Raw genomic sequence first — 26,175 nt, forward strand, 5'->3', positions numbered from 1 at the left:
ATTCAGTTCTGTTCATAGGACAATAATAATAGATAAAACTTATATAGTAGCTACAATGGGCCAGCATAGTCCCATAAATATTATTTCATTTGATCCTCACATGACCCTGAGAGGTAGGGGCTATTATTATTATCCCCATTTAACAAATGAGGAAACTGAAGCAAACAATAGTTAAAATATCTTTTTTGCCCAAGGTCACAGAACTAGAAAATGTACGTGCTCTTAACATCATCCCCATTTCATAGTGGGGAAAAACCAAGGCAAACAGAATTTGAAATATCTTGCTTAAGCTCACAAAGCTAGAAAGTAGAGTTGTTACTGAGACAGAGGTTAAAATATCTTGCCTAGGGGCAGCTAGGTGGCTCAATGGATAGAGCACCAGCCCTGAAGTCAGGAGGACCTGAGTTCAAATATGGCCTTAGACACTTAACACTTCCTAGCTGTGTGACTCTGGACAAATCACTTAACCCCAATTGCCTCAGGAGAAAAAAATATATTGCCTAAGATCACAAAGCTAGGAAGTGTAGTTGGTCTTATTTTCATCCCCATTTCACAGATGAGGAAATCAAGACAAATAGAGGTGCAGTACCTTGCTCAGCAACATAAAGCTAAAAAATGTCTGAGGCTGGTCTTGTTTACTCCATTGTGTCATCTAGGATGGCTACAATCTAATTTATAGAAATGTATTGAGAGTCTACAGTATTCCAGGCACTGAGCAGGGGGGCTAGCCCTTCCCTGTGGCTTTTATCCTTCAGTCCTTAAACTATTCTCATCCACTTCCCAGAACGATTTTCCATCCACCTGCCTCCACAAAGGACTTTTAAAGTGGCTCACCGGGATGGCTTCCATTCCCAAAGATTTCTCCCCAAGGAAAGAGATCCTGCTCTCTACTTGTCGTGCATTTCTCCCGGTTTTGTCATGCATTTCTGGGCTGCTCACTCTTGAGCAGTTCTGCCTGACATCTAACCTAAATCACTCTTCCTAAAAGAGATGAGGTTGAATGAAGCCTGCTTTAGAGATCGGAGAAGTGAGGTATCTGGGGAATATTCAGCCACCAGTCTCAGAAGAAGGGGGTCAAACCGAGGGCTTGGTGTTCCTTTATAGAGAGGCATATGGAAGACAGCTCTGGTTTGTGCCCAAAAGAGCTCAGCGGCTCTGAACACTGAGATCCCAGCCCAGGGAGGGATTTGGTCTCCTTCTCCTTTTAAGGAAATGTCTGAGAGATTCTGAGGACTGCAAGCTACAACAAGCTTCAGCCCCACTCATTCCTAACTATTTGGAGGAAACAGCAGATTAATTGGCCACCTCCCCCCTTTCCCAGTCCTTGCTACCACCAACCTGGTTTTCATTGGTATTTTTTAAAGGTCTAGTAGGATTTCACTGTAATAGACACATGGAAGAGCCCCTACAGCTCGGACCCTGGAAGTAGAATTCTTAGTATCATCTGAGGTTCCTAACAAGGGGGTTGGTAGATATTTGGTGAGGAGGAGTGACTTGAGGAGGGAATAGGGAAGATTTATTCTTTAGGTAAAGTTTGGATTAGATCACCTGCAAAGCCCTTTTTAACTCTTGATTCTTTGAGTCAGATCAAAGTAGAGACATGATGTTTGAGGAAGGTGATGGGTAAGAGGGAAGAGAAGTCCTTGTCGGGAGTGGTGACAGGGATGAAAAGCAAGGGAGAAGGGATACTAAAACATGACCCTGTTGCCTAAAAAGACCATGTTTAATCGAATTGTGAGGGGGAAGCGTAGGGCAAGATGGAAGACAACAGTGGTCATAGGAAAGATGGGGCAGGGAAGCTGCCAAGAATTACCCTTAGTTACGATGGCCCCTTGAGTCAAATCCTCTATATGTGTATGGGAGAGGCCCAGGTAAAAGGGACCAAGGACTTACTACTCAGGGACAGATGAGGAGAAAGTGAGGGGGTCCAGGCCATCTCTCTCCTCTCTGTCTCCTACTTAGTTTAATCCTGATGCCGGTTCAGAGCTGGCATCTGGTATGAGTACCTGTGTTTTGAAACTGAAAGTTCAGAAAATCCACATACAAATAATATAAATAAGGTACTTTGTAAACCTTGAAGTGCTATATAAAACAGCAAATAGGAGGTAGGGCCTGGATGTATGGTTTTACAGGTATGGAGAACTGCCAGGTGAGGAAATTCCCTCTCCTAATGCATATTGGCCCTTCTCGGAGTTATATTATAGTCTTAGAGAAAAGCTGGGTAGTGTAAAACCCAGTTTCTTGAATTGTCCACATGGGAGCTTGTAACTGAATGTGGAAGTTGCAAAATTATGATTTGTTATCCGTAAATGTTTGATTTGTATACCTATTTCATATACACCTATATATCCAGGGTCATGTAAAAATGTCTTGAGTGAAAAGGAGTTGCAAGTAAAAAAAGTTTAAGAAACCCTTGGGGAAAAGATAGAGCACTGGATATGAGGAAGACCTGAATTCTAATCCTATCTCAGAAAGTTACTAGTGTGAGCCTGGACAAGTTAATTAGCCTCTGCCTGCCTCAGATTCCACACCTATAGATGGATGTTAAAAATAATGCTTTCCTGAAACAAGTAGAACCAGGAATACATTGCACACAACAATTGCAAGAATGTGCAATGATCAAAAACTGTGAAAGACTTGGTTCTTCTCAGTGACTCAGTGATCCAAAGCAATCCCAATAGATTTTGGACAGAAAATGCCATATACATATATATATATCTAGAAAAAGAACTATGGAGAGTGAATGTAAATCAGCACACTTCACTTCTTTTTTGATTTTTTTTAATCTCTCCCATGATTTTTCCCTTTTGCTCTGATTTTTCTCTCCCAACATACTTCATAAAACAATCTGCATTAAAAATAAATCAACTTAAGAAAATTAGTGCATAAGTTTTGCAAGCATCAGTGTTGAAAGATGCATATGTTTTGTAAATAAAAAAAAATTAGTGCTTCTCTCCCCCAGCTCTTCCCAACCACCATCCATGATTGTTGCGAGAATCAAATGAGATAACAGCATAGGATACATTGGAAACTTTTGTAAATATTAACTGTTATTGTTATTAGTTACAAAAGCACTGGGGAGATTTCGTGATTTGCCTAGACTATACAGACAGTACTGTCAGCACTGTTAAACTCAGCTCTTCTGAATGCTGTGGCCGTCTCTCAGTTCTCAGCAAGAGGGAATGCCTTTATCATATGGGTTAAACTGGATGGATGCAGAGCTTCCTTTCAACTCTTAGATTCTATGGTTCATTAAATTGCTGTTCACTCGTGTCTGATGCTTCATCACCCCATTTGGGATTTTCTTGGCAAAGTTATTGGAGCGGTTTGCCATTTCCTACTCTAGCTCATTTTACAGATGAGGAAACTGAGGCAAACAGAATAAAGTGACTTGCTTAAGATCCTATAGCTAGTAAATTCCTGAGATCGTTTTTGAACTCTGCTCTTTCTGACTCTACTCCCGGCCCTCTTTCTACTGTATCACCTAGCTGCTCCATTAATAAGTAGCTCAATGTTAACCAACAAGACCCCAGAGCCTCATCCAGATACCCAGTTTTGATTCTTGGGCTTTGGACAAATCATGGTCAATATACAGACCATAAATTTCCCCAAAATATAAGATCTGTGAGTTTAAGGCAGCAACCTTCCTATCCTCTGCCCCTCAGGAATTGTCCTATAACCTGTGAATTAACTGGCACCTTTCCAGAGGTGGTCCCCAAAGCCTGGGCTCCCAGGAGGCTTCCCAGGGCTCCTAGACATGTGCTTCATTTGCTCTCTGAAAGTTAGCATACTCATGAAACACCTGGGAGAATTCATGACCCATCAGCACTGTAGAGATAGAAATGTAAGAGGGCATACAAGTGCTCATAAGTGTCAGCGATACCAGGACTGGCTGCCAGCCAGCATAGATGACCCCAGTGCTTGCAGAACCTGAGAATGAGGCTTCTAAGTTGCCTGAAAGGCTGAGCTATTGGTGACTAGGAGCAGTACTTCATGAATCTGCTGTGGGGACAGTTTCAGCTCCCATGGAGTTATAAAGAGTCTAACCATATAGGAAGAATCTGGGCTTTGTATGAGTCTGAAGTCAGAGCCCCTTGGGGGGAGAAGCACCTTGGAATGTGGGTGACAGCTCCTTCCCCAAAGATCCATAGGAAGAATAGAACATATATGGTCCTAATGCCTTAAATGATCTCAGCTACATTTAGTTGTCCTGGGAAATGAGCTGAAGAATCCCATCCAGGAATCCCCATAATCTCTTCAGTCAGTAGATGTCAAGTGTCAGTGGATGACAAGGGATAGAAGGCTCCATGGCTGTAGAAGCCTTTCCCTGCCAGGACCCTCCCCCAAAATAAATCTTGCTGTGTCTGGTCAAGATCAGATGGTAGGAGAAGGGAAGCAGACGGATGAATGAGCCACAGAATATTGCCTCAGATCCCATGCAGCTCATCCAACCCAAAGCCCTCCAAGGAGATTCTGAGTTAGTTCTGTAGAAACATTTTGTACCTACACCACAAACATGTCATCAGGGACTTGACCTAAGTTTATTTAGCAAAGAAAGTTCTTGGCTCTCTGGCTTGACTCATAGTCCAAAGGCAGAGTTTGGTGAGACATGGCCTTGGAATGGCTCTCCTTTCTCCCTCCCCTTGAGGCTACTGAGCCCCAGACATACACAGCAAGACCTACTTTGGGGGAGGGTCCTATGAGCTAAGGATCAGGCTGAGCCTTGTCCCCTTGGAACCTCCTGTCCCTTGTCACCCTCTGATACTCTGAATGGATTATGAGTATTACTGGGGGAAGGGAGGGGGGGGGGGAGATTCTTCAGCTTATTTCCCAGGACAACTAAATGTATATGAGAACATGTGTGGCAGAGGGAAAAGAAAGCATAAGCTCAGGAGCAGAGGATCTTTTAATTCATTTATTATTAATAACATGCTTCTGTAAAACTTTCATCTTTTTCAAACCACTTTCCTCACAATTCTCTGAAATAGTGGGTGCAAGTAATTATTATTCCCATTTTATATATAAACTGGGGATCATGCAGTTAAATGACTTGACAAAGGCCATATAGCTAGTAGGTTTCAGAGGCAAGCTCCTTCTGACTCCAAGTCCAAGAGCTTGAAAAGGACTTATTTGAAAGATATACATGTAAGGCAGAGGAAGTTCTTTTAACAGAGAGGCCATAGGGTATGATGAACAAAAACTTACCAGAAAGAATTAAGGAAAGAAGTCTTTATTAAGCTCTCACAGAGTTAAGAAACTTTATAAGTAGGATTTCATGTGATCCTCACACCAACCCTGGGAGTGTGATGCTATTATTATCTCTATTTTATAGATGAGGAAACTAAGGCAAACTAGGTTAATGATTTGCCTAAGGTCACACGGCTGTCTAGTAAGTGTGTCTTATAAATATGCTGCAAAGATAAAAAAATATTCAGATGTGTATGAAGTTGATTTATTTACAATTCTTCCAAGAAACAGGTAATCTAACCAATAACAATCCTTGGGACGATCTGTGCTTAGAGCTGCGGAAATGAGTTTTTTATTTTCTCTCCTGAAGTGTAAGATCCCTCCCTTATCTTTCCCAATTGGATGGGGATGATGAAATTAATAGATTTCTTGATCCTCTCATTGCATGCTCCTTCTTGACATTTTCCCCCTCCCTCATCATGCAATCCATGTTCAAAAATGTTGGGAAACTCCTCCTCTGGAGAGAAGTTAATATTAATTAACTCATTAAGCATGCACACTCAGTGTTTGCAGTTACCTTTAACCCACTTCTTGTTTTGGGGTGATTTTTTTCACTTTATTAGTTCAGCAGCTCAATATCTTGTTTTGTACAAGTAACTTGGTTGGCTAACATGACCCTTCTCTAAGTTCTTGTCCCTATATGGAAATACCACTCTATAGGTTACTGACTGTGTCTGAGGTCACGTTGGAACCGAGTTCTTCATGATCACCTTTCCCACCCCACTCTGCTTCAGCACTTACTACCCATGTTATAAATCAGACCACCTCTCTTAGCCTATTTTCTCATCTATATTGGGGGAGTTGGACTGTAAGGTCCCTTCCAATTTTAATAGGATGAGATCCTCTAATGATGAGGAATACATTTTAGGAAACCAAGGGCTGACTCTGAGTGACTCACTTAACCTCAGTCTGTTTCAGTTTCCTCTACTGTACAGCAGGGATAATAAGGGCACCTACCTCTCAAAATTGTTATGAGAATCAAATGAGATGTTTGTGAAGTACCTTACATATAGTAGGTGTTTATGCCAGTTCCAAATTTATCTGGGAGAACAAAAGGTCAAGAATATCAAGGGAATTAATGAAAAAAGGCAAAGAAAGGTGACCTAACCATATCAGATCTAAAATTATATTATAAAGCTGTGGTCATCAAAATCATTTGGTACTGGCTAAGCAACAGAGTAGTGGATCAGTGAAATAGATTAGCTACACAAAATACAATAGTCAATAGCTATAGTAATCTACTACTTGATAAACCCAAAGACTACAGCTTCTGGGATAAGAACTCACTATTTGACAAGAATTGCTGAGAAAATTAGAAAAGAGTATGGCAGAAACTAGATATTGACCAACATCTCACATCCTATACCAATATAAGGTCAAAATGGCTTCATGAGAATTGCACATGTTTAACCTATATTGGATTACTTGCTATCTGGGGTGGGGAGGGAGATAGAAAAATATGGAACACAAGGTTTTGCAAGGGCAAATGTTGAAAACTATCTTTGCATGTATTTTGAAAAATCAAAAGCTATTATAAAAAAAGAAATAATTTCATGATTTAAACATAAAGAGTGATACTATAAACAAATTAGGAGAGCAAGGGAATCTGTGGACCTGTTTGATCTGTGTAGAAGGGAAGGGATTTGTGGTCAAAGAAGAACTATAGACTTTTATGAAATGCAAAAATGGATAATTTTTATTACATTAGATTAAAAAAGATTTTGCACAAACAGAACCAATGCAACCACAATTAGAAAGAAAGTGGGAAGCTGTGAAACAATTTTTATAGTTAGTGTTTCTGATAAAAGCCTCATTTCTAAAATATACAGAGAACTGACTCAAATTTATAATAATTCAAGTCATTCCTCAATTGATAAATGGTCACATGATAAAAGCAGACAATTTTTCAGATGAAGAAATTTAAACCATTTAGAATCATAAGAAAAATTCTCTAAATCATTATTGATTAGAGAAATGCAAATTAAGACAATTCTGAGGTACCACTTTATACCTCTCAGATTGGCTAAAATGAGAGGGAAAAGATAATGATAACTATTGGAAAGGATGTGGAAAAATTGGGACACTGATATATTGTTGGTGGAGTTGTGAAATGATCCAACCATTTTGGAAAGCAATTTGGACCTATGGCCAAGGAGTGTGGAACTTTGCACGACCTTTGATCCAGCAATGTCACTACTAGATCTATATTCCAAAGAGATCATAAAAGTGGGGAAAGGATCCACATGTGCAAAAATGTTTGTAGCAACTCTTTTTGTAGTGGCAAGGAATTGGAAATTGAGTGGATGCCCATCAATGGGGATGACTGACTAAACTATGGTATATGAATAAAATGGAATATTATTGTCCTATAATAAATGATGAACAGGTTGATTCAGAAAAATCTGTAAAAACTTCATAAACTGATGCTGAGTGAGGTGAGCAGAGCCAGGAATACATTGTATATAGCAACAGCAAGATCATATGATGATCAACTCAGCAGTGCACGGATTAAAGAGAATTCCAATAGATTTGAGATGGAAAAAGCCATCTGCATTCAGAGGGAAAACTATAGAGAATGAATGCAGGTAGAAACACATTATTTTCACTTTTTTTGGTTTTTGCTTTTTTTCCTCATGATTTGTTCTGATTTCTCTTTCACAACAAGACAAATATGGAAATATTTTTAAATGATTGTTCAAATATAACTGATATCAGATTGCCTGCTGCCTTGAATGGCAGGGTAAGAGAGAGAGAGAAGAAAACTTTGGAACTCAAAAATCTTACAAAAAGGCATGTTGAAGACTATCTTTACCTGTAATTGGAAAAACTAAAAAAAAAAAAAAAGTCTGAGGGAGAACTGGTGCTAGATTTATTCCAAGAATTAGTGGTCCAAAAAAGAGAGCAGAAGTGCCTTTTTCCAGCATCCATAGCCTATAAGAGAAGAGTCTTCTCTGTAAGAATCCATTCCCCTAGATGCTCAGTGACCAATCTTCTCTGACACAAACCTCAGTCACAGAAACACACAGAGACCAATCAGGAGTTGCTGTGTCATTTCAACAAAGTAAAGCACTAATCCCACAGCGAGAAGCCAATAAGCATGTGCATCCTCATGGATCCAAAGGGCATGCTATTGGTCTTTCTGTGAGGTTCTCCCCTAGAGTCCCAAACATTGCAGCATCTATCTTTTAGTTAGGAAGATCTGATCAACATATAATTCCTGCAGCCTCTAGCAAGCAAGACCTGCTCTGTTCTTTATAGAGATAGAAAACCAATTCCAGGGACAACTAGGTGTTGCAGTGGATAAAGCATTGGCTCCTGGAGTCAGGAGGACCCGAGTTCAAATCTAGCCTCAGACACTTAACTAGCTGGGTAATCCTGGGCAAATTACTTAACCCTATTTACCCCCCCAGAAAAAGAAAACCAATCTCCATGATATTACTTTGGCTCCATCATGGAGGGAAAAGTGACCAACAGGCCCTCCTGTGGCAACAACCAGAGACCAAACTTAGCTCCCCTGTTTCTCTCCATGTTTGTCTCCAGTCCATGTTCAAGGTTCCCTGTTCATTCCTTATGGGACTGGTTGGTGATACCAGGGATTTTTGCCCATAGAGGGGAAAATCTAGCTAAGGACATGGCACAATATAGAAGACATTTCATTATATATTAGACATCTCTTTAGCTCCAGAGGTCAAAACCGTAGCAAGCAATAGAAATTGTAAAGAGGAAAAATGTAGATAAATGGGAAACTGGCCAATGGAGGCCCAGTCTTTTGAGTGTGAACAATCTCCTGTGTCTGTCACCAACCTGCATGGATCCTCAGAGACCATGCTTCTAGGCCTTCCAGCTATGCTTGAAGGATGGGGCCCCTATTGGCCAGGCTCCTCCCCCCACATGCCCCATCCCTTCTGTAGACTTCATGAAAGAAAATACTTCCAAATAATTAGAGCTGACTAAAAATAGAACCAGTCACCTTGGAAGTAGGTTATCCCTAATTGGAGATTTTCATGGGTAACCATTTGCTGCATATGTTATAGATTAAATTCTTGTTTGGATAAGTCTCTTCTAACACTAAAATTCTCTGATTCTGTAATTGTTATGACTCTATAGCTATTGCTTGAGCCTGGTGGATAAGTGTTCGTTTGGGTACTGTCCCAATTTTAGGTAATAGCCAATAGCCAAGATGGGATTCACAGAATCCTGGAACCCAAAAGCTTCAAGTTCCTCCTAATTCGATTTTCATCCATTTCCCTAACTCCCTCAGCAAGACTGATTCAGAAATGTGCAAGAAAGATGAGACCATCTTCTTTAGGAGAGAAGCCACCTGTATTTATTCATTTTACAACTAGAGCATTAGTTCTTGAGATTAGAGACCTAAAATCAAATCCCAGCTCAGTCACTTACTATTTGGTGACCATGTACAAGTCTTTTTAAATTCTTTGAATCCTAATTTCCTTATGTGTAAAATAAAAAGTTATTTTTTGAATCCTGATTTCCTTATATGTAAAATGAAAAGGTATTTAGGTGGCTCGGTGGAAAGAGCACTTTTAAATATTTGAGGCCAGATTTGTACTCAGGAAGATGAGTCTTCCTGACTTCAGGCCTAGCACATTATCCACTGTACCAGTAGTGAGAGGTTAAGTGACTTGCCCAGAATGAAAAAAACCAGTATGTACCCAAGACATTTGAACCCAAGACTTCTGGGCTCTAAGGCCAGATCTTTAGATCTACTGTTCCAGGCTTTTATCCTCTCATATCACAGGAATGTGAACCATTATTACTAACTTATGAAATTTTTCCTTATATCTTTCCCTTCTGATGAAACAAAACTAGAACCATTCCCAATAAAATCAGAGGTGAAACAAGGTTGCCCTCTATCACCATTACTATTCAACATTGTATTAGAAATGTTATCTTTGGCAATAAGAGAAGGAAAAGAGATTAAAGAAATTAGAGAAGGTAATGAGAAAACCAAATGATTACTCTTTGCAGATGATATGATGGTATACCTTGAGAACCCTGGAGAATCAACTAAAAAACTGCTAGAAACAATTCACAACTGCAGCAGAGTTGCAGAATACAAAATAAATCCCCTTCTGTTGAAACTTAAACTACTGTAGAATCCTCAATGAAGTATGAAAAATGCCTAATCACTCTACATAAAAACTATTTAAAGACTCTAAGGCCATGCTTAGGGCACTCCATGCCCCACTACTCAATACTGTCTCGATCTAGCTCTTACTTCATCTTTATTTTTTCTTTCTTTCTGAATTCTCCTTAGGAAAGCAGGCAAGTGGAGACCAAGACAGATGCCAAGAATGGAGATGAGAAGGGTAGGGATGCTGGTAAAAAAGCCCTTAGTTCCAAACGGGACTCTGACCTGGGAAAAGAGTCAAAGAAGGACAGTCCAAAAATAAGCCAACAAAAAGAGAAAGATGAAACAGATGGCAAACGCAAAGAGAAACTCAAGGATGACAAAGTCCTGAGGGGCATAGACAAAGGCAGGGTCAAGGCTGCTGTGGACAAGAAAGAGATGGGGAAGGATGGGAAAGGAGAAGAAAAAACAGTGGCAGCAAAGAAAGCGGATGAGAAGAAAGGAATTGAAAGGAGCAGAAGTGTGAGCAACGACAAGGAGAAGAAGGGAGAAGACAAGAGTGAAGGAGATAAAAAAAAGGAGGAAGAGAAAGTGAAAACAGGGAGTGGCAAAGAGGAGGTAAAAAATGAAGATGGGAAAGTTAAGAAGGGGGATCCCGCCACCCCAAAGGAGACTAAGGATGATGGCAAGCCCAAGAATATTAAGGCTGCAGAGTCTGAGAAGCCAGTCTCCAGTATCCCTGCCAAGGCCCCAGAGACTCCCGCCAAGGCCCCAGAGACTCCTGCCAAGGTCTCAGAGACTCCCACTAAGGCCCCAGAGACTCCCGCCAAGGCCCCAGAGACTCCGGCCAAGGCGGAAGAGGAAGCGGCCCCTAGCATATTTGATGAACCTCTGGAAAAGGTGAAGAATAATGATCCAGAGATGACAGAGGTAAATGTCAATAACTCAGATTGCATCACAAATGAGATCCTGGTCAAATTCACCGAGGCTCTGGAATTCAACACTGTGGTCAAAGTGTTTGCCTTAGCCAACACTCGGGCCGATGACCATGTGGCTTTTGCTATTGCCATCATGCTCAAGGCCAACAAGACCATAACCAGTGTCAACCTGGACTCAAACCACATCACTGGCAAAGGCATCCTGGCCATCTTCCGGGCTCTGCTCCAGAACAACACGCTGACGGAGCTTCGCTTCCATAATCAAAGACACATCTGTGGAGGCAAGACCGAGATGGAAATCGCCAAGCTCCTCAAGGAGAACACCACCCTCCTCAAACTGGGCTATCACTTTGAACTGGCGGGTCCCCGGATGACCGTCACCAATTTGCTCAGCCGCAATATGGACAAACAGAGGCAAAAGAGGCTGCAGGAGCAGAAGCAAGCACAGGGTGCCGGTGGGGAGAAGAAGGACCAGCTGACAGTGCCCAAGATTGGGACCCTGCCCAAAGGTTCCCCTAAGCCATCTCCACAGCCTTCCCCAAAGTCCTCCCCGAAGAACTCCCCCCAAAAGGGTGGCTCTCCTGCCGCCCCACCCCCACCTCCACCTCCCCTGGCTCCTCCCCTCTTGCCAGAGAACCTAAGGAATTCCCTTTCTCCAGCCACCCAAAGGAAGATGGGGGATAAGGTCCTCCCAGCACAAGAGAAGAACTCTCGGGACCAACTGCTAGCTGCCATCCGTTCCAGCAACCTCAAGCAGCTCAAGAAGGCATGTAGTTTGGGGTGGGCTAGGAGATGGGGATGGGCAGCAGGACCCACAGTTTGTTGGGGTTGGGGGAGAGGCAGAGAAAGTATCAGATTAGTTTTGATTCTGAGGACTTCTGAGGGAGATAATTCAGACTCCTTTGGGAACTATTGAATAGATTCTAGAGCTTAAAATGGACTTTGAAAGGTCATCTAGTTCATCCCCTTAATTATAGCTACTTAAGCCATATGCAACAGATGATAGATATAAAGATAGCCAAAAACAGAGAAAGGGAGAGGAGAGAAAGAAGGGGGAGGGGAAGAAGAGGGAGAGGGAAAGAGGAAGAGGAACAGGGGGAAGGAGAAGGGAAGGGGAGGGAGAGGGCAAGAAAGAGAGAAAGGGAGAGGAAAAGGAAGAGAGGGGAAGGGGATGGGAAAGGAGAGAGAGGAGAGGGGGAAGAAAAAGGAAATGGAGAGAGAGAAACAGAGAGAGGGGCAAGGAGAAAGAGGGAGAGAGAAAAGGAGAGGGAAAGGGAAAGAGGGAGAGGGGAAAGGAGAAGGGAAGAGAAAGGAGAGGAGAGAAACAGAGAAAGGAAAAGGGAAAGAAGTAGGGGAAGAGGAAAGGAGAGAAGAGAAAGGGGAGAAGAGGGACTTGGGGAGATAGGAGAGAAGAAGGGGTAAGGAGAGGGAGGGGAAGACAGAGGGGGAGAGAAAGAGAAAAAAGAAGAGGGAGATAAAATAAGGTAGTACAGTGGTTGGAGCACCAGCCCAGAAGTCAGGAGGATCTGAGTTCAAATGGGACCTCATGCATTTAACATTTACTAGCTAGACAAGTCACTTAACCTTGATTTCCTTGCAAAAAGAAAGGAGAAAGTTAATATATTTATTATGCCAAGCATGATGCTAAGCCCTAGAAATAAAAATGCAAGCAAGTAGGATATTCTCTGTCCTTAAGAAGCTTCCATTCTAATAGAAGAAGAAAATAAATAAAGATGTCCTAAAAAAGGAAGGTAGGAGGGGAAAGGGTATCTCACCGGATTTGAAAAAGAGACCGAGGGAGCTGACATTCAGGCATGGCCACTAGCAATTAAGGCAGAAAGTTCACTCATCAGAACCTGGGGGAAAGTCAAAGTTTCCAGTGGGATAGAAATGGTTGGAGAATAGGGCCAAAGGCGAGTGAGGATGACTATATCTTGTCTTTAAAGGTCTTAATAATAGGAAATTTCCTATATACTTCTCAGCATTCCCACTCCAACTTTCCATTTCAGGAATGTCTAATTTTTTTACCTTCAGGTTAAACCAACCAGTAGCTGAATGAGGGGGGGGGGGCGGGTGTATCCTAAATTTAATTTTACAAGAGAGGTTATATGTGGTAAGCATGCATGGCAGGGTCTAATCTCACATACCTTAATTTCAAATCTGATACTTTTTGCCACAATATCTCTGGTTCTATTCTTAGAGAAAGAAAGAGGAAAGAGAGATACATAGCGAGAAGGGAGTAGGGAAGAGAAAGGTGAGGGAGAAAGAGGGATAGGAGAAGATGGGAGGAGAGAAGGAAAGGGAAGGAAGAAGGGGGAGGGAGGGAGAGAGAGAGGGAGAAAAGAAGAGGGAGAGAAGGAAGAGTGGGAGAATAAGGAGGAGGGAAAGGAAGAGAGAAAGACACACAGAAAGACAGAAAAAGATAGAGAGATAAACACACACACACAGACTCCCAAAGGGCTTTTCCCTTTGTTGACTTGAAAAATGTCATTAAATGTCTCCTCAACCTTCTCTTCCCAATGATAAATAATCTCAGGTCCTTGAAAGATTTATAGTTTGGGTTGTCTTCAGTATTAGCCAAGCCTCCTTGGCTTTTTAGCACCAAGAACAGGCATTGATCAATAAAAGCAAGCCATTGCTGAGCGTGTGCACTGTGGTGTTATGTTGGGTACTGTGGAGGATAGGAGAGAAATATAAGATATGACATGTGTATCCTCATGAACTTTCAATCCAACTAAAGACACCACCAGGCTGGTACAGAGTAGCAAACACTCAGATGCTTTATTAAGTCCTAAACTGTCTGGGGAATAGGCGGTGATTACTGTGGACCACTAGTTTTAGGAAAGGAGTGGTCAGGGCAGATTCTGCCTTTTCATTTATCCACTTAAAATTGGAATCAGTTACTAGGTTGAGGGCAACCATGTATGAGTGAAAAAACTGTTACCAAAGTGTCCCAGGCCTATAATTGTGCTCCAGAAGTTGAGGTTGGTAGAGTGACTAAGTTCAGAAATTCTGAGCTGCTAGGAGCCAAGTCAAATCAGGTGTCTGAACTAGGCTCCAAGAATCTCTAGGGAGGGCCATGGGCACCAGACTACCTGAGGAGGAGCCAACCAGCTCAGGCTGCAAATGGAGTGGGTCAAAGCTTCCCAGACGATCAATAGTGGGTTGAACTGAAGTGAAGAAGTCCATGGCAACAAATGTTATTAAGCACTTACTGTATGCAAAAACAGTGTGCCCTGAACAATTTAAGAAGAGGTAGTCTGGCTCTACAAGTTTCATTGGCTTAGGAAACTCCCCAAAAGGAAATTCTCTTTACCAGCCCAGATGTGGCACTGTTGTTCAATTAATAATCACAGAGGGTTGTAAAGAGCCATTTGAGAGGAGATAAGATCCTGGTCTTCTTTACATGGAGGCCAGGTTCTACCCACAACACCTTGCTGTGTGTTAAATTGTTCTAGATACTGGATGTCACATGTGGTTTAGATAAGAAATCTCTCTTTCATAAAAAGGGGGTCATATAATCTAGTAGGATGAGAGCATCTGCATTAAGCAAAACTTTGATGCACAACAAGGGCATTTGAGAGGTGCTGCTAATTAGGAGAAAGGTCATTACAGACTTTGGGCATCAAGTGTTGTGTGTAGAAATGATAGGCTATTTAACAAAATATTAGAACTAGTTTCAATCTTTTGACCTCTTTGGGGGCTGTGTGTGTGTGTGTGTATGTATGCGTGAAAGAGAGAGAGAGAGAGAGAGAGAGAGAGAGAGAAGAGAGAGAGACAGAGAGAGACAGACAGACAGACAGACAGACAGAGAGACAGAGAGAGAGAGCGACAGAGACAGAGAGAAAAAGAGAAAGAGAGAGACAGAGACAGAGAGAGAGAGACACAGAGAGAGAGAGAGAGAGAGAAAGAGAAAGAGAGAGAGAAACAGAGAGAGACAGAGAGAGAGAGAGAGAGAAAGAGAAAGAGAGAGAGAGACACACAGAGAGAGAGACAGACAGACAGACAGACAGACAGAGAGAGGGAGAGAGAGAGAGAGAACAGAGAATTATACAGACACACAGGCATAAGTGCACACGTGCATGCACACACACCACACACACGCACACACACACACACACACACACACACACACACACACACACACACACAGAAAGCACTTTAAGGAAATGACTCCCAAGAGTCAGCTTTGCTTGTTTATTCTGTCTCTTTATGAGGTTGTATAATCCATCAGCAGAAGCCCATTCTCCCTGGGAGTCTCATCTAGGCAAGAGTCAGATTCATAGGCCTGACCTGGTAGATGCCAGTGGTGGTCTGACCCTGAGCCAGTGGTGCTCAAGATCTCGTGGGACTCGAAATGAGTTTGGCCACTGCCAGTAACTCTAGGGCATGGTGCAGATCTTCATATATTTTAGGTGAAAAAAGGTTCCCCTTGTTTTAGCACTTATTGAATGTTAACAATGTCATGTAGCTGACTATCATGAGAATGAGCTGGTTGTCTTGGAGGAAATTCATGCCATCCTCTGCATTCTGCCTTTCCTTGAAGGTCCAGTTCAAATGCCATCTTCTTCATGAAGCCTTCCCTAATTACATACTCCAAGGGCTTCATCTTGAAATGTATTTATTCCTCCTTTCATACACTTATATATTACTATTATTATATGTCCCAGAGGTCCTCCTTATCAAGGGATCCATAACATTTTTTGTTTCAAGAATCCCTTTCATAATCTGGGGATGTCTATTCTCTCAGAATAATGTTTTGTTTTGTTGTTGTTGTTTGTTTGTTTTTTTTCTGACGCAATTGGGGTTAAGTGATTTGCCCAGGATCACACAGCTGGGAAGTGTTAAGTGTCTGAGATACAGAATTGAACTCAGGTCCTCCTGACTTCAGGGCTGATGCTCTATCCACTGCCCCACCTAGCGGCCCCAGAATAATGTTTTTAAATGAATGAAACAAAATACACAGGACTACAAAGGAAGTCAATTATATTGTGACAGTTATCTCTATATATGTAAATGTATGTATATATCTATATACATATGTATGTGTGTATATGCATGTAAAGATCACCAATCTCAGGTTAAGAACACCTGTACAAATCCAATAAGCATTTGTTAAGCCTCTCATATCTGCAAAGCTCTATGCCAGATGTTTTGTGATACAAAGAAAAACAATGGACCCTGTCTGCCAAATGTTTTGTGATACAAAGAAAAATAATGGCCCCTGTACTCAGATTCTACTTTCTACTGGAGAGATACTATGTGTAGTAATACCTGAGTAAATACCAAGATACAAAATAACTTTAGGAGGAACAGAAGCCTTTCACAAGAGCAGGCACTGACACGAAGCCTTGAAGGGAGCGGAGGGTTCTATAAAGCAGACAAGGAGGCAATGAATATATATGCCCAAAAGCTTCAGTAAAGAAAAGATGGCGTCCTTTCTAAACTTTGTATTTTTTTCAACACCTAGAAAAGAATGGACCATACTGATACAGTAAGTAAGGTCTGCATCTAGAGAACCTGAGTTCAAATCCCACATCTGATGACTATTTAAATGATCCTTATCTCCCCAGGGTTCCAGTTTCCAAATGTCTAAAAATGAAGGAGTCGGACTCAGTGATCTCTGAGCCCCCTTAGGCTAGATATTATGATCTTACTGTCTGGTGTTCTGCATCCCACAGGTGCCTAATGAATATTTGCTCAATTGAATCCTAAAAACCATCCCTAGCACTTCTTTCAGACACAGAATACTGGATTATACAGACTATAGGACTGATCTAGTATCAAACTTCTGGTGTCCTTTACACAGACTGAAAAAAAAAAAAAAGAGGATTTATTTGAAGTATTCTAAAATGTGGCATTTTAATTGATTTTGGAAAGCAGGAGTAGTACTCCTGCTCTTCATTTTATCTTCTTAATAACTTGTGTACAATATTAGGCCATTTGACCCTAACCACAGCCTTGTGAGACAGGTAGTACAAGTATTATCAATTGCAGTTTGTAGCTGTGGAAACTGAGGCTCAGAGGTAAAGTGATTTGCTGCATGACTGATAAATGACAGAGTCTAAATTTAAACCCAGACATGTTCTCAGTTCTTTCCTGAGGAACCATGCAAAGTATGCGTGAAGGATTCAGTTTAGACACGGAGTTTTTCAGCTAGCTAAGACTGCCAAATGTGGAAACAGGTGTTTCCTTTCTCTCCTTTCCCTTAGGAATCAGAGTCAAGAGTTCTATGTTGTTCTATGATGGTTGGAAGTGGAAGACACATGAGATGACCGTAGGGAGCTCCAGCTTGAGAGTCCTTCAGTAATACTGTGTTTTTGCTTTTCCCCCATGTAGGTGGAAGTACCCAAACTGCTTCAGTAGGACGAGGGGCCTGGGGACAGTGTCTGCCCATCCCATAACTGTGCTCAGACCAAGCCTCCCAGAATGATGCAGACCTCCCCCAACCTCAGCTTCCTGCTGTGGAGGGACCTACTCTGTGAAGGGAGTCCCAGGAGACAGGCCAACGACCCTGAAGTCCAGGCCATATTCAAGGAAAGACACCTCCTTTAAGCTCACCTTTCTTTTCTTATCTTTGAGATGCTCCAAGGATTTCTTTTCCCTGGAATAGAGGGTTCTGGACTATGAGTCAACCTCGTGTGCCACTCAGAAAGTGGCATATTCCTGGGCACCATGTTCCCAGCTAGCCATGGAAGACCTGTGGCTAGAGAGATGCCCTGCAAGGACCACATGACACTCTTCTTCCTTTCCTCCCAAAGCCTGCTGCTCCTGTGGCTGGGATTCGGCTCTTCGAGGAGCCCAGGAGACACAGTTGATGGGGTTGGTGGGTCTCTGAATGTGGCCCTGCCAGGAGAAGGGAGATGGCTTGGTATGGAAGGGTGGAGGTGAGCAGGAGGCAAAAAGGAATCATATTTGTTTAGGCTGCACATAATTGGGAAGAGTTTTCAGAAAAGAGATGAAAGTGATAGGGACCCAAGAAGGGAGTAGCAGTGCTCCTGGAATGTGTCTGGGTTGATTGGAAAGGAAGTGGTGGGAACAGCAGTGTTTTGGATTGACTTTTCAGAGGTTGAAATGAAGGGGAAGGGGAAGGGGCCGGCTGCTGGGCAAGAATGAGAGAGGGGCAAACCCAGAATGACAGTTGGTCATACCAGATACCAACAGACATGTCCCTCATATTACTAGCTACTGTATAGGATAGCTGTGTATCTGTTTTTTTTTTCCATAAGATTTTGATAATATATACAAACCTTTAGCTGCCTAAGATTGTATTTGCTCCAGGGGTGCCAGTCTTTGGACTTAGAGGCAATTGAACACACCTTGCCATTTCACCTCCTTTTTCCTCTGGGGACCCTGGAAAAAAGGCCCTTAACTGTGCACTTAAGCTAACCCTAACAGCTAAAATTTGAACCTATCTCATAAGATTGGGGGGGGGGGTGCAGGGGAGAGGGAGAGGAAGCTGGGAGAGAGCCTGGAGAGGTGTCTGGAAGTTTCCTGGGCCAGGGTAGGTAGAACCCAACATGTTCTACTATAAAACGGAGGCCCTTTGTAAATGCACTTCACTTTAAACAACATTTATCAATTTCCTGAAAGACAGCCAGGGGTAGGGGATAAAGAAGTGAGTTTATCTTACTTTGGACTCATGCTGGCTATATGATCCTGGACAAGACCTTGCTCTGCACATTTACAGAGAAAGGGCCAACCTGCACTGTTCGATGGAGCTCCTTCTTCAGCCCAATAAAACCACAGGTCTAGTCTCCAACCCTCTTGGGAAGTACCTATTATATCTTTGCCAGTTTATCAGGCTATCAGTGGTTGGAGCCATTAAATGGGGTAGGGAGGGAAAAGGGAGAATGCCAGCAGGAAGAGTCAGAGAGGAACCTTTCAATGAACCAAAAGGTCCCTAATGACTTGTGTACTTAACACCCAGAAACCTCACGGCTTCTAGTATATTCACTATTGAGAGGCATAAAGTATTAAATATCCAAAGGGATAGGGGTGGAAGACATTGATAGGAGTTAGTTCTTAGGCAATTAGAAGAGGCTGACAGGAGAACAGAGTTCCCTAAGATGCCTATATTAGGCATTTTCAGAGAGAAAGACTCATTCCATTTCTCTGCCTAACCATGGGCTATGGGCCAATTCTCTACAGAGGCCACAAGACAGCAAAGGAAATGACCTCTGGGCATGGAAAAGAGCTAGAGTGGACATTGAGGAGATATAGGTCTATAGGGAAGAACAGCCTTTGTCCTCCCCACATTTTCTTTTTTCCTACCCAAAGTCAATAGTTGCTCTTCTGATCAGCAGTCCTACCCAGCCCTTCTCTGATATGTGTTTAATAAGTTTTCCCTCTAGTCTCCACAGATATTTAGATTCTCTAGTATAGATAATTTTATAGACTCATTGAACATACCCACTAACTTTCATGAAAGGGCCATCTATAGGTTAATCAATCAAAAAAAATTTATTAAGTACCTACTATATTCCAGATAGGAAAGCTAGGAGATGAAATGGAAAGAGCATTGAGCTTGGAATTAAAAGGACTCATTTTTATAAATTTAAACCCAGCCTCAGACACTAGCCTTTTAACTCTGGGCCAAGTCATTTAATGTATTTGCCTCAGCTTTCTCATCTGTAAAAATGAGCTGAAGAAAATGGCAAACCACTCTGTTCCAAGAAAACTCCAAAATGGGGTCACAGGAAGTTGGACACAACTGAAATGATTGAACAACATGTCAGGTACTGTGCCAAGTGTGGGGGATACGAAAAGAGGCAAAAGATATCCTTGCTGTTATCTCTCAGAAAACTATGAGATCCCCTTCTAGGGTGCTCTTCTGCAGCAACAAGGGGCAATCCTCGCTTTCTGCCTTGGAGTGTCCACCAGTGGTATCCATTCATCAGGTCTGACTATTGCACCCAGTTGAGTCTGAAGATCCCCTAAAGATCTCTTCTAAAACTAGGATGTTGAGCAGTGACTGAAGGAGGCAGGAGACAGCACAGAAAGAGGCAGCTCTTAGCCATTTAATAAAGGAAAATGAGATGAGTCTTATGTATATACTTGTCCCATAAATGCAATCAACCTCAGCAGAACAGAGACATGGAGAGCTGCTGGGCTCGGGCCCAGTCTTTGCTCCCCCAACTCATGTGACAGATGTCGTCTTCTGACTTTTTTCATTCAGTGATATTCCATGTTAATCCCAACCTGATTTCACCTGAACAAAAAACTTGCCGTGGTAAAGTATATAAGTGACAGAAGGAAGGTGCACATACTTTGACTCACACCCCCTCTCCTAACACTGAGCATATTTTACTCCCAGGGACCAATTAATCAACAAACATTTATTTTCTAAGCACGTTCTAAGCACAAGAAATATAAAGATAAAAAGAAAACATTCCCTACTCTCAAGGAACTTACATTCAAACAGAGGAGACAACATGGAAATGGCTAGGTACATGGAAGGAAAGAGAGAGACCCCTGAACTCATCCAACTCTTTGCCACTGTTTTCAATCTTTTTCTTTTCCAACTTTCCTCAATGTAGGGGACAAGTTACCAGTTACAGAATTCTAGCTCCCCCTAGAGATCAGATGTATCCATGCCCTATCATGGGCTGACTAGGGAGGCTCAACTATTTGTTGCTCAGCTCATATGAAATCCATGAAAGATGTTTACAGATATTCCCCTCTCCTCATGGGACCCTTCTTGGGGCCAGATTATTGCTGACATTTCTGAAGCACAAAGCATCAAGGAGATGCAAGGAAGAGACGAAGAGGTCCGTTCTTCTGGAGGCTCAGCATATCATCACTCCCATAATTACTAATTCACATTTCTTTGGTGCATTTAGGTTTACCAAGTATTTTTTTCTTCTCATCAGAACCCTTTAAGGTGGATTAGGCAAATATTATTATCCTCATTTTACAGGTGAGAAAATGGGAGCCCAAAGAAACCACATAATCTGTTCAGACAGTTAGTGTTCAAGGCTGGTCTTGCATCCCAGATCTTCTGACTTAATGCCTTCATTATCTGTCCATCTGTCATTCACCCAAGAAGATTCCAGCCCCATCTCTGCCCCTGCCAGTCCTCTGATAATCTCTCATCATCCAATATTCTTCCTCAGAATCTTTGGTCCTATAATTACCTATTAGATATCTCACCCCAGACATCCTGAGAGAGATCAAGTTTCTATATTAAATTCAACAAAATTATCTTATTGATCTCATCTTATTTGTCAAACCTTTCTTCTGAATTTCCCTACTGCTATTTAGGGCACTTCCATCACCCAGGTCCATAACTTTAGTGTCATTCTGGCTTTTTCACTTTTATTCACTCTACATATCTAGTCCATTGTCCTATCTTTTCTTATCTCTCCTTCCTATGTGTCTCCATTCACATGGCCACCATCCTAATTCAGATCCTCAGCACTTAGTGATGGAGAAAACTTTCCATTGGATAGCAGGAAGACCAAATTAGTCAATACTAATAAAAAAAATTAATTCAGGTTTTTTACTGGAAGGTCAAATACTAAAGCTGAAGCTTAAAAATTTTAGCTATGTAATGAAAAGATAAGACTTGGAAAAAATGTTGAACACAAAAGGAAAAGGGATGATGACATGGATTGATAGTTTCATGGAAACACTAAACATAAATTTGGACAGACTTGGAGAGATAATGGAGGATAGAAAGATGTGGCTTGGCCTATTGTGGTCCAGGATGTCAACAAGAGTCAGACCTACTCAAGACTGAACAACAAAATTGCAATAATCTTATAACTGATCTTCTCAATTCAAGTTTCTGCCCACTCCAGTCTATCCTCTACAAAGATGGAAAAACGATTTTCCTAAAGTCGAGACCTTGTCACCCCTTGCCCATTAAACTTCAATGATGTCCTATTACCTCCAGAATCAAATATACAATCCTCCTTTTGGCATTTAAAGTTCTTCTTCAAGATTTGAGCTTTTCCTGCTAGTCCAACCTTTTTAAAAATCTTTATTAATTACTTATTATCAAAAAAAGTTGAACTCACTAGAGATAAAAATAAAACTCTGGGGCATCTAGATGGCACAGTGGATAGAGCACTAGTCTTGAAGTCAGGAGGACCTGGGTTCAAATTTGATCTCAAACACTTAACACTTCCTAGCTGTATGACCGTGGGCAAATCTCTTAAACCCACTTAAACCTCAGCAAAAAGCAAAAACTTCAAAGTTTATTCTCAACAAGGTATATCCATCCCATGCATATCATCCAAATTTCTTGATGAAAGAAACTATAGGGACAATATAGATGAGTGGCTGTTCGATCATTAATAGCAAACACAGAAATGTTGTTGAAGCTTGATCACCAAAGGTGTTGCTTGTTCAGGCTTTTCACACTTTTCTTCCTCCTACTGTAGAGTTCAGCTACAGAGGCAGACTTACTGTTTCTTTCACAGGTCGTCACATCTCCCTTATTTACTCCATGTCCACCTTTATGGTGACATAAAGTTTTTTTTTCTCCTTCTCCTCGTCCTCCTCCTTCTCTCTCTCTCTCTCTATACACACACACACACACACACACACACACACACACACACACACAGACACAGATATAGCTAGATATATATGTATATCTACAGATATAGGCAGATAGATACATTCTGTACATATCTGATTGCTATTCTCTCTTAAGACTTTCCTGTTAGAATGTGAGTTCCTTGAGAGCAAGGACCGTTTTCACCTTCCCCGAGCTTAGCACAGCAAGCGGTATATTGAAAGCGCTTAATAAATACTTGTTAGCTGACTGACTGTTAAGTTTAGAATTGGTGGCGTTCAGACTCCTCTTAGAGACACTTGCTTGCGAGCCCTCAGCTAGCTAGGGGCAGAGGTTCCAAAATGTCAGTTTTTTCGGCCATCACCCTCCTCCAGGAGGAGCTTGGTCTTTCTCCAGCCGATGCCGACGGGACCCTCTCTACACTTGTTAGTTCATCTGTCTATCGGTGAGTAAACTTGCTTCTCCAGGTTCAGAAGAACTAACTAATCATCTTTCCCCGACTCCGCCCCCTCTCATTCATTACTGGCCCCGCCCCTCCCCTATCCCGTTTAGTCTTCCGACCCCCAATTTCCTCCGCTCTTTCACTTCTCTGGGTTGTACCTGGTTAATCCCCACATCTCGCCCCGGGCATCTGCCTCTCAGTTTACCGCGCCCCTGACCCGGGTTCCCCGATCCTAGCTCTCTTGACTCGTGATTTGGAACCTCCAAGGGCAGTTTTTCCAGCTGGGTCCAGGCTTCCAGTCGCCCGTGTAGATGGAGGCCAAGCCCCGAGGGCGCTCCCCGGCGGTGACCTGAGGCCGGCACGCAGTTGCCCGTCGGGTAGGGATGGTGAGCTGCCCGGAGCCACTGAAGCGCTAGCCCAACTTCACGGTGCGTGCAGGACATCGGGTGCAAGATGCTCAAGTACGCCATCGAAGTATAGGGAAAGCAGATCTGGTGGAGGATCGCCAGTGCAGCCCGGCCTAATCAGCGCGACTTAGGCCACGTGAAGAACGGTTAGCGGGCTTAGCCCAGGACCGGATCGCGCGGGATTCCCGAAGCTACCCCTGGCCCCGTCCCAGCCCTCGACCTTGGGATCCCCGACGGCTCCGGCTTCGGGGCCGCGGGCCGAGGATGCTGCCTCTGGAGAATGGCGTATCCTCGAGGATTCCCTCACCGGGGCGCCGCCTATCAGAGCGGGGCGTGTACATCTCTGCCTCGGCTCGCGCTCCCTCCTGCAACCTAACCACTGGGCATTTTAATTTAGCGGGACACATTTCAATCACACTTAAAAGTTCAGTTTGAAAACTCTGTTCTGGAAAGCATTATTAATCACATTTGAAAAAATGAGACTCTTAACAGCATGTGAAATGACTTAGTTAAACCACTAATACGGAAACGTCCCGATTCCCCGGCCAACGAATGTTCGAATTTTTTCTGTTTCTCTTATGTCCCATCTTTCCCAGCCTTAAGCACCACGATTATGTCCTTTTCGTGATGTTCTTTCTTAATTCTCCCTTTCTTTTTATCCTTCAGTTTTTCATGCCCCTTCCTTTCTTTATCCCAGTTCCCTTTTCTTGCCCATCCAAATGTCTTTCCTACCCTTTCCTTCCCCTTTTCCTATTTCATTGTCTGTGAAGTCAGAAAGTTCTGGTTCAAGACTTTCCTGTGATAATACTTGTATGATGTGGAACAAGTCCTATGACTCGGTTTCCTCATCTGTAAAGTCTAGTTGATCTTATTCAGTCATTTTTTTCATCAGTGTCTAACTCTTTGTGACTCAATTTGGGATTTTCTTGGCAAAGGTATTGGAGTAGTTTGCCATGTCCTTTCCCAGCTCATTTTACAGATGAGGAAACTGAGACAAACAGGGATAAATAAACAGGGATCACACAGCTACTAGATTATCTGAAATCTTATTTAAACTCAGGTCTGAGCACTCTATTCATAGAGCCACAACGGAACCTCTTATTTAAGAATTCCCATTTTAAATTATGATTCATCCTGTGCGTGTCTTTTCCTTCTGACCTTTATGTCTTCCCTTTCTCCTCCACTATGCTTTGCCATTGCTGAAGCTCCTACTTTGGTCCCAATCAAAACCCTACTGAGATCACTGCATAAAGACCAGCAATAAATATCTGCTTCTCTCCCTTCCTTACCCCAGCCCATGCAAGGCTATTCTGTAAATACTCTGTGTCATTTTTGAGGAGGATTAGGTTACTTAACATACTAGCCCCTAAATAGGACTCCAACCACTCGATCTACCCAATGCTTACCCATCCCTGTATAATGACAGACTCTGAGTGAGGGCATCTGGGGATGTGAGAATTGTGGGCGAGGGATCCATGGTGCTGAGATCTCTGTTCTGCCTTTGGTTTTTGCCTTTAGTAACACAAGTGACTATAAAATCACGGATGGAATAATGTTAGAGGAAGCTGCACTCTGCTACAATTTGTTCCTTGGAGATTCCTCTTAATCATGGGGAAAGGATCTTAAGGGAGACATTCAAGGATGATATGATTATGTGTCATTCTTAAGAGTACAGGAGGTGATGACAATCAGATTACCAAAGGTCAGTTCTAGGCAATAGTCGCATGCTATAAAAACAGTACTTTTGTCATCCTTGGGATCATAGCACCATAGGTTTGAACCTTAAGAGACCATCTAGTCCAATCCCACCCCTCATTTTACTAATGATGAAGCTGAAACCCAAGCAGAGTGATTTGCCTAGGGTCACAGGTTACAGCATTCAGCAGAAGTGGGAGCTGGACTTTTTTTTTTCCAGTTACTCAGTGATTCATTCATTTATCCAAAGGGCTCTTTTTTTTTGGCACTACACACAGGTCCACCAGACTACCCAAATCACATTGTATTTACATACATGTGTGCATGTTATTTCTGCCCACAGAATGTAAGCTCTTTCGAGGGCAGGAATGGTTTCATTTTTGTTTTCACATTCCCAGTACTTATCTAGCAGTGGCCAGCAACTAGCAGTGGTCACTAATAAATGTCCCTGTCCAATTGATTGACCCCTACTTCTCTGCCTCCAAATTCAACAGTTTTATTACTATACCATGCTGGGAAATATTTCCATAAAAATGAATATCGTTCACTAGAACCCTTCTCCTTTGCTAGCAGCCCTATGGAGCAATATAATCCAAGATATATTCCTGGAGTTCTATTTTTTTAGCAGTCATAAGCTATTGAACATGTTTGTATACCTGCCAAAACAGAAACCGTCTCCTCCTAGGCCCCCATTTTCCTACCTAAGCTTCCTGTTTTATTGATCTAGAAAAAAGGATACAGAGTTTAAGGCCAGTGCCCCTGACTCTGCCTGGATGACTTCTGTGGCCACAGGTATGAAGGATGAACCATTTAAGATCAAATTTGTCCCC

General features: G+C 42.4%; 1 protein-coding gene across 1 annotated transcript in view; it reads left to right on the plus strand.

The window, feature by feature from the left end:
* Positions 1–18,541, plus strand: part of LMOD1 (leiomodin 1) — a 67,046-nt gene extending 48,505 nt beyond the window's left edge. The window contains exons 2-3 of the mRNA XM_051998659.1: positions 10,526–12,043; positions 17,617–18,541. Of these exons, the coding sequence (XP_051854619.1) occupies positions 10,526–12,043; positions 17,617–17,643 (1,545 nt within the window). The 3' untranslated portion in view covers positions 17,644–18,541. The remainder of the gene's footprint in view (positions 1–10,525; positions 12,044–17,616) is intronic.
* Positions 18,542–26,175: the final 7,634 nt, after the last annotated feature.

Source organism: Antechinus flavipes, chromosome 4, assembly GCF_016432865.1.
Source record: "Antechinus flavipes isolate AdamAnt ecotype Samford, QLD, Australia chromosome 4, AdamAnt_v2, whole genome shotgun sequence".
NCBI classification, from domain to species: Eukaryota; Metazoa; Chordata; class Mammalia; order Dasyuromorphia; family Dasyuridae; genus Antechinus; species Antechinus flavipes.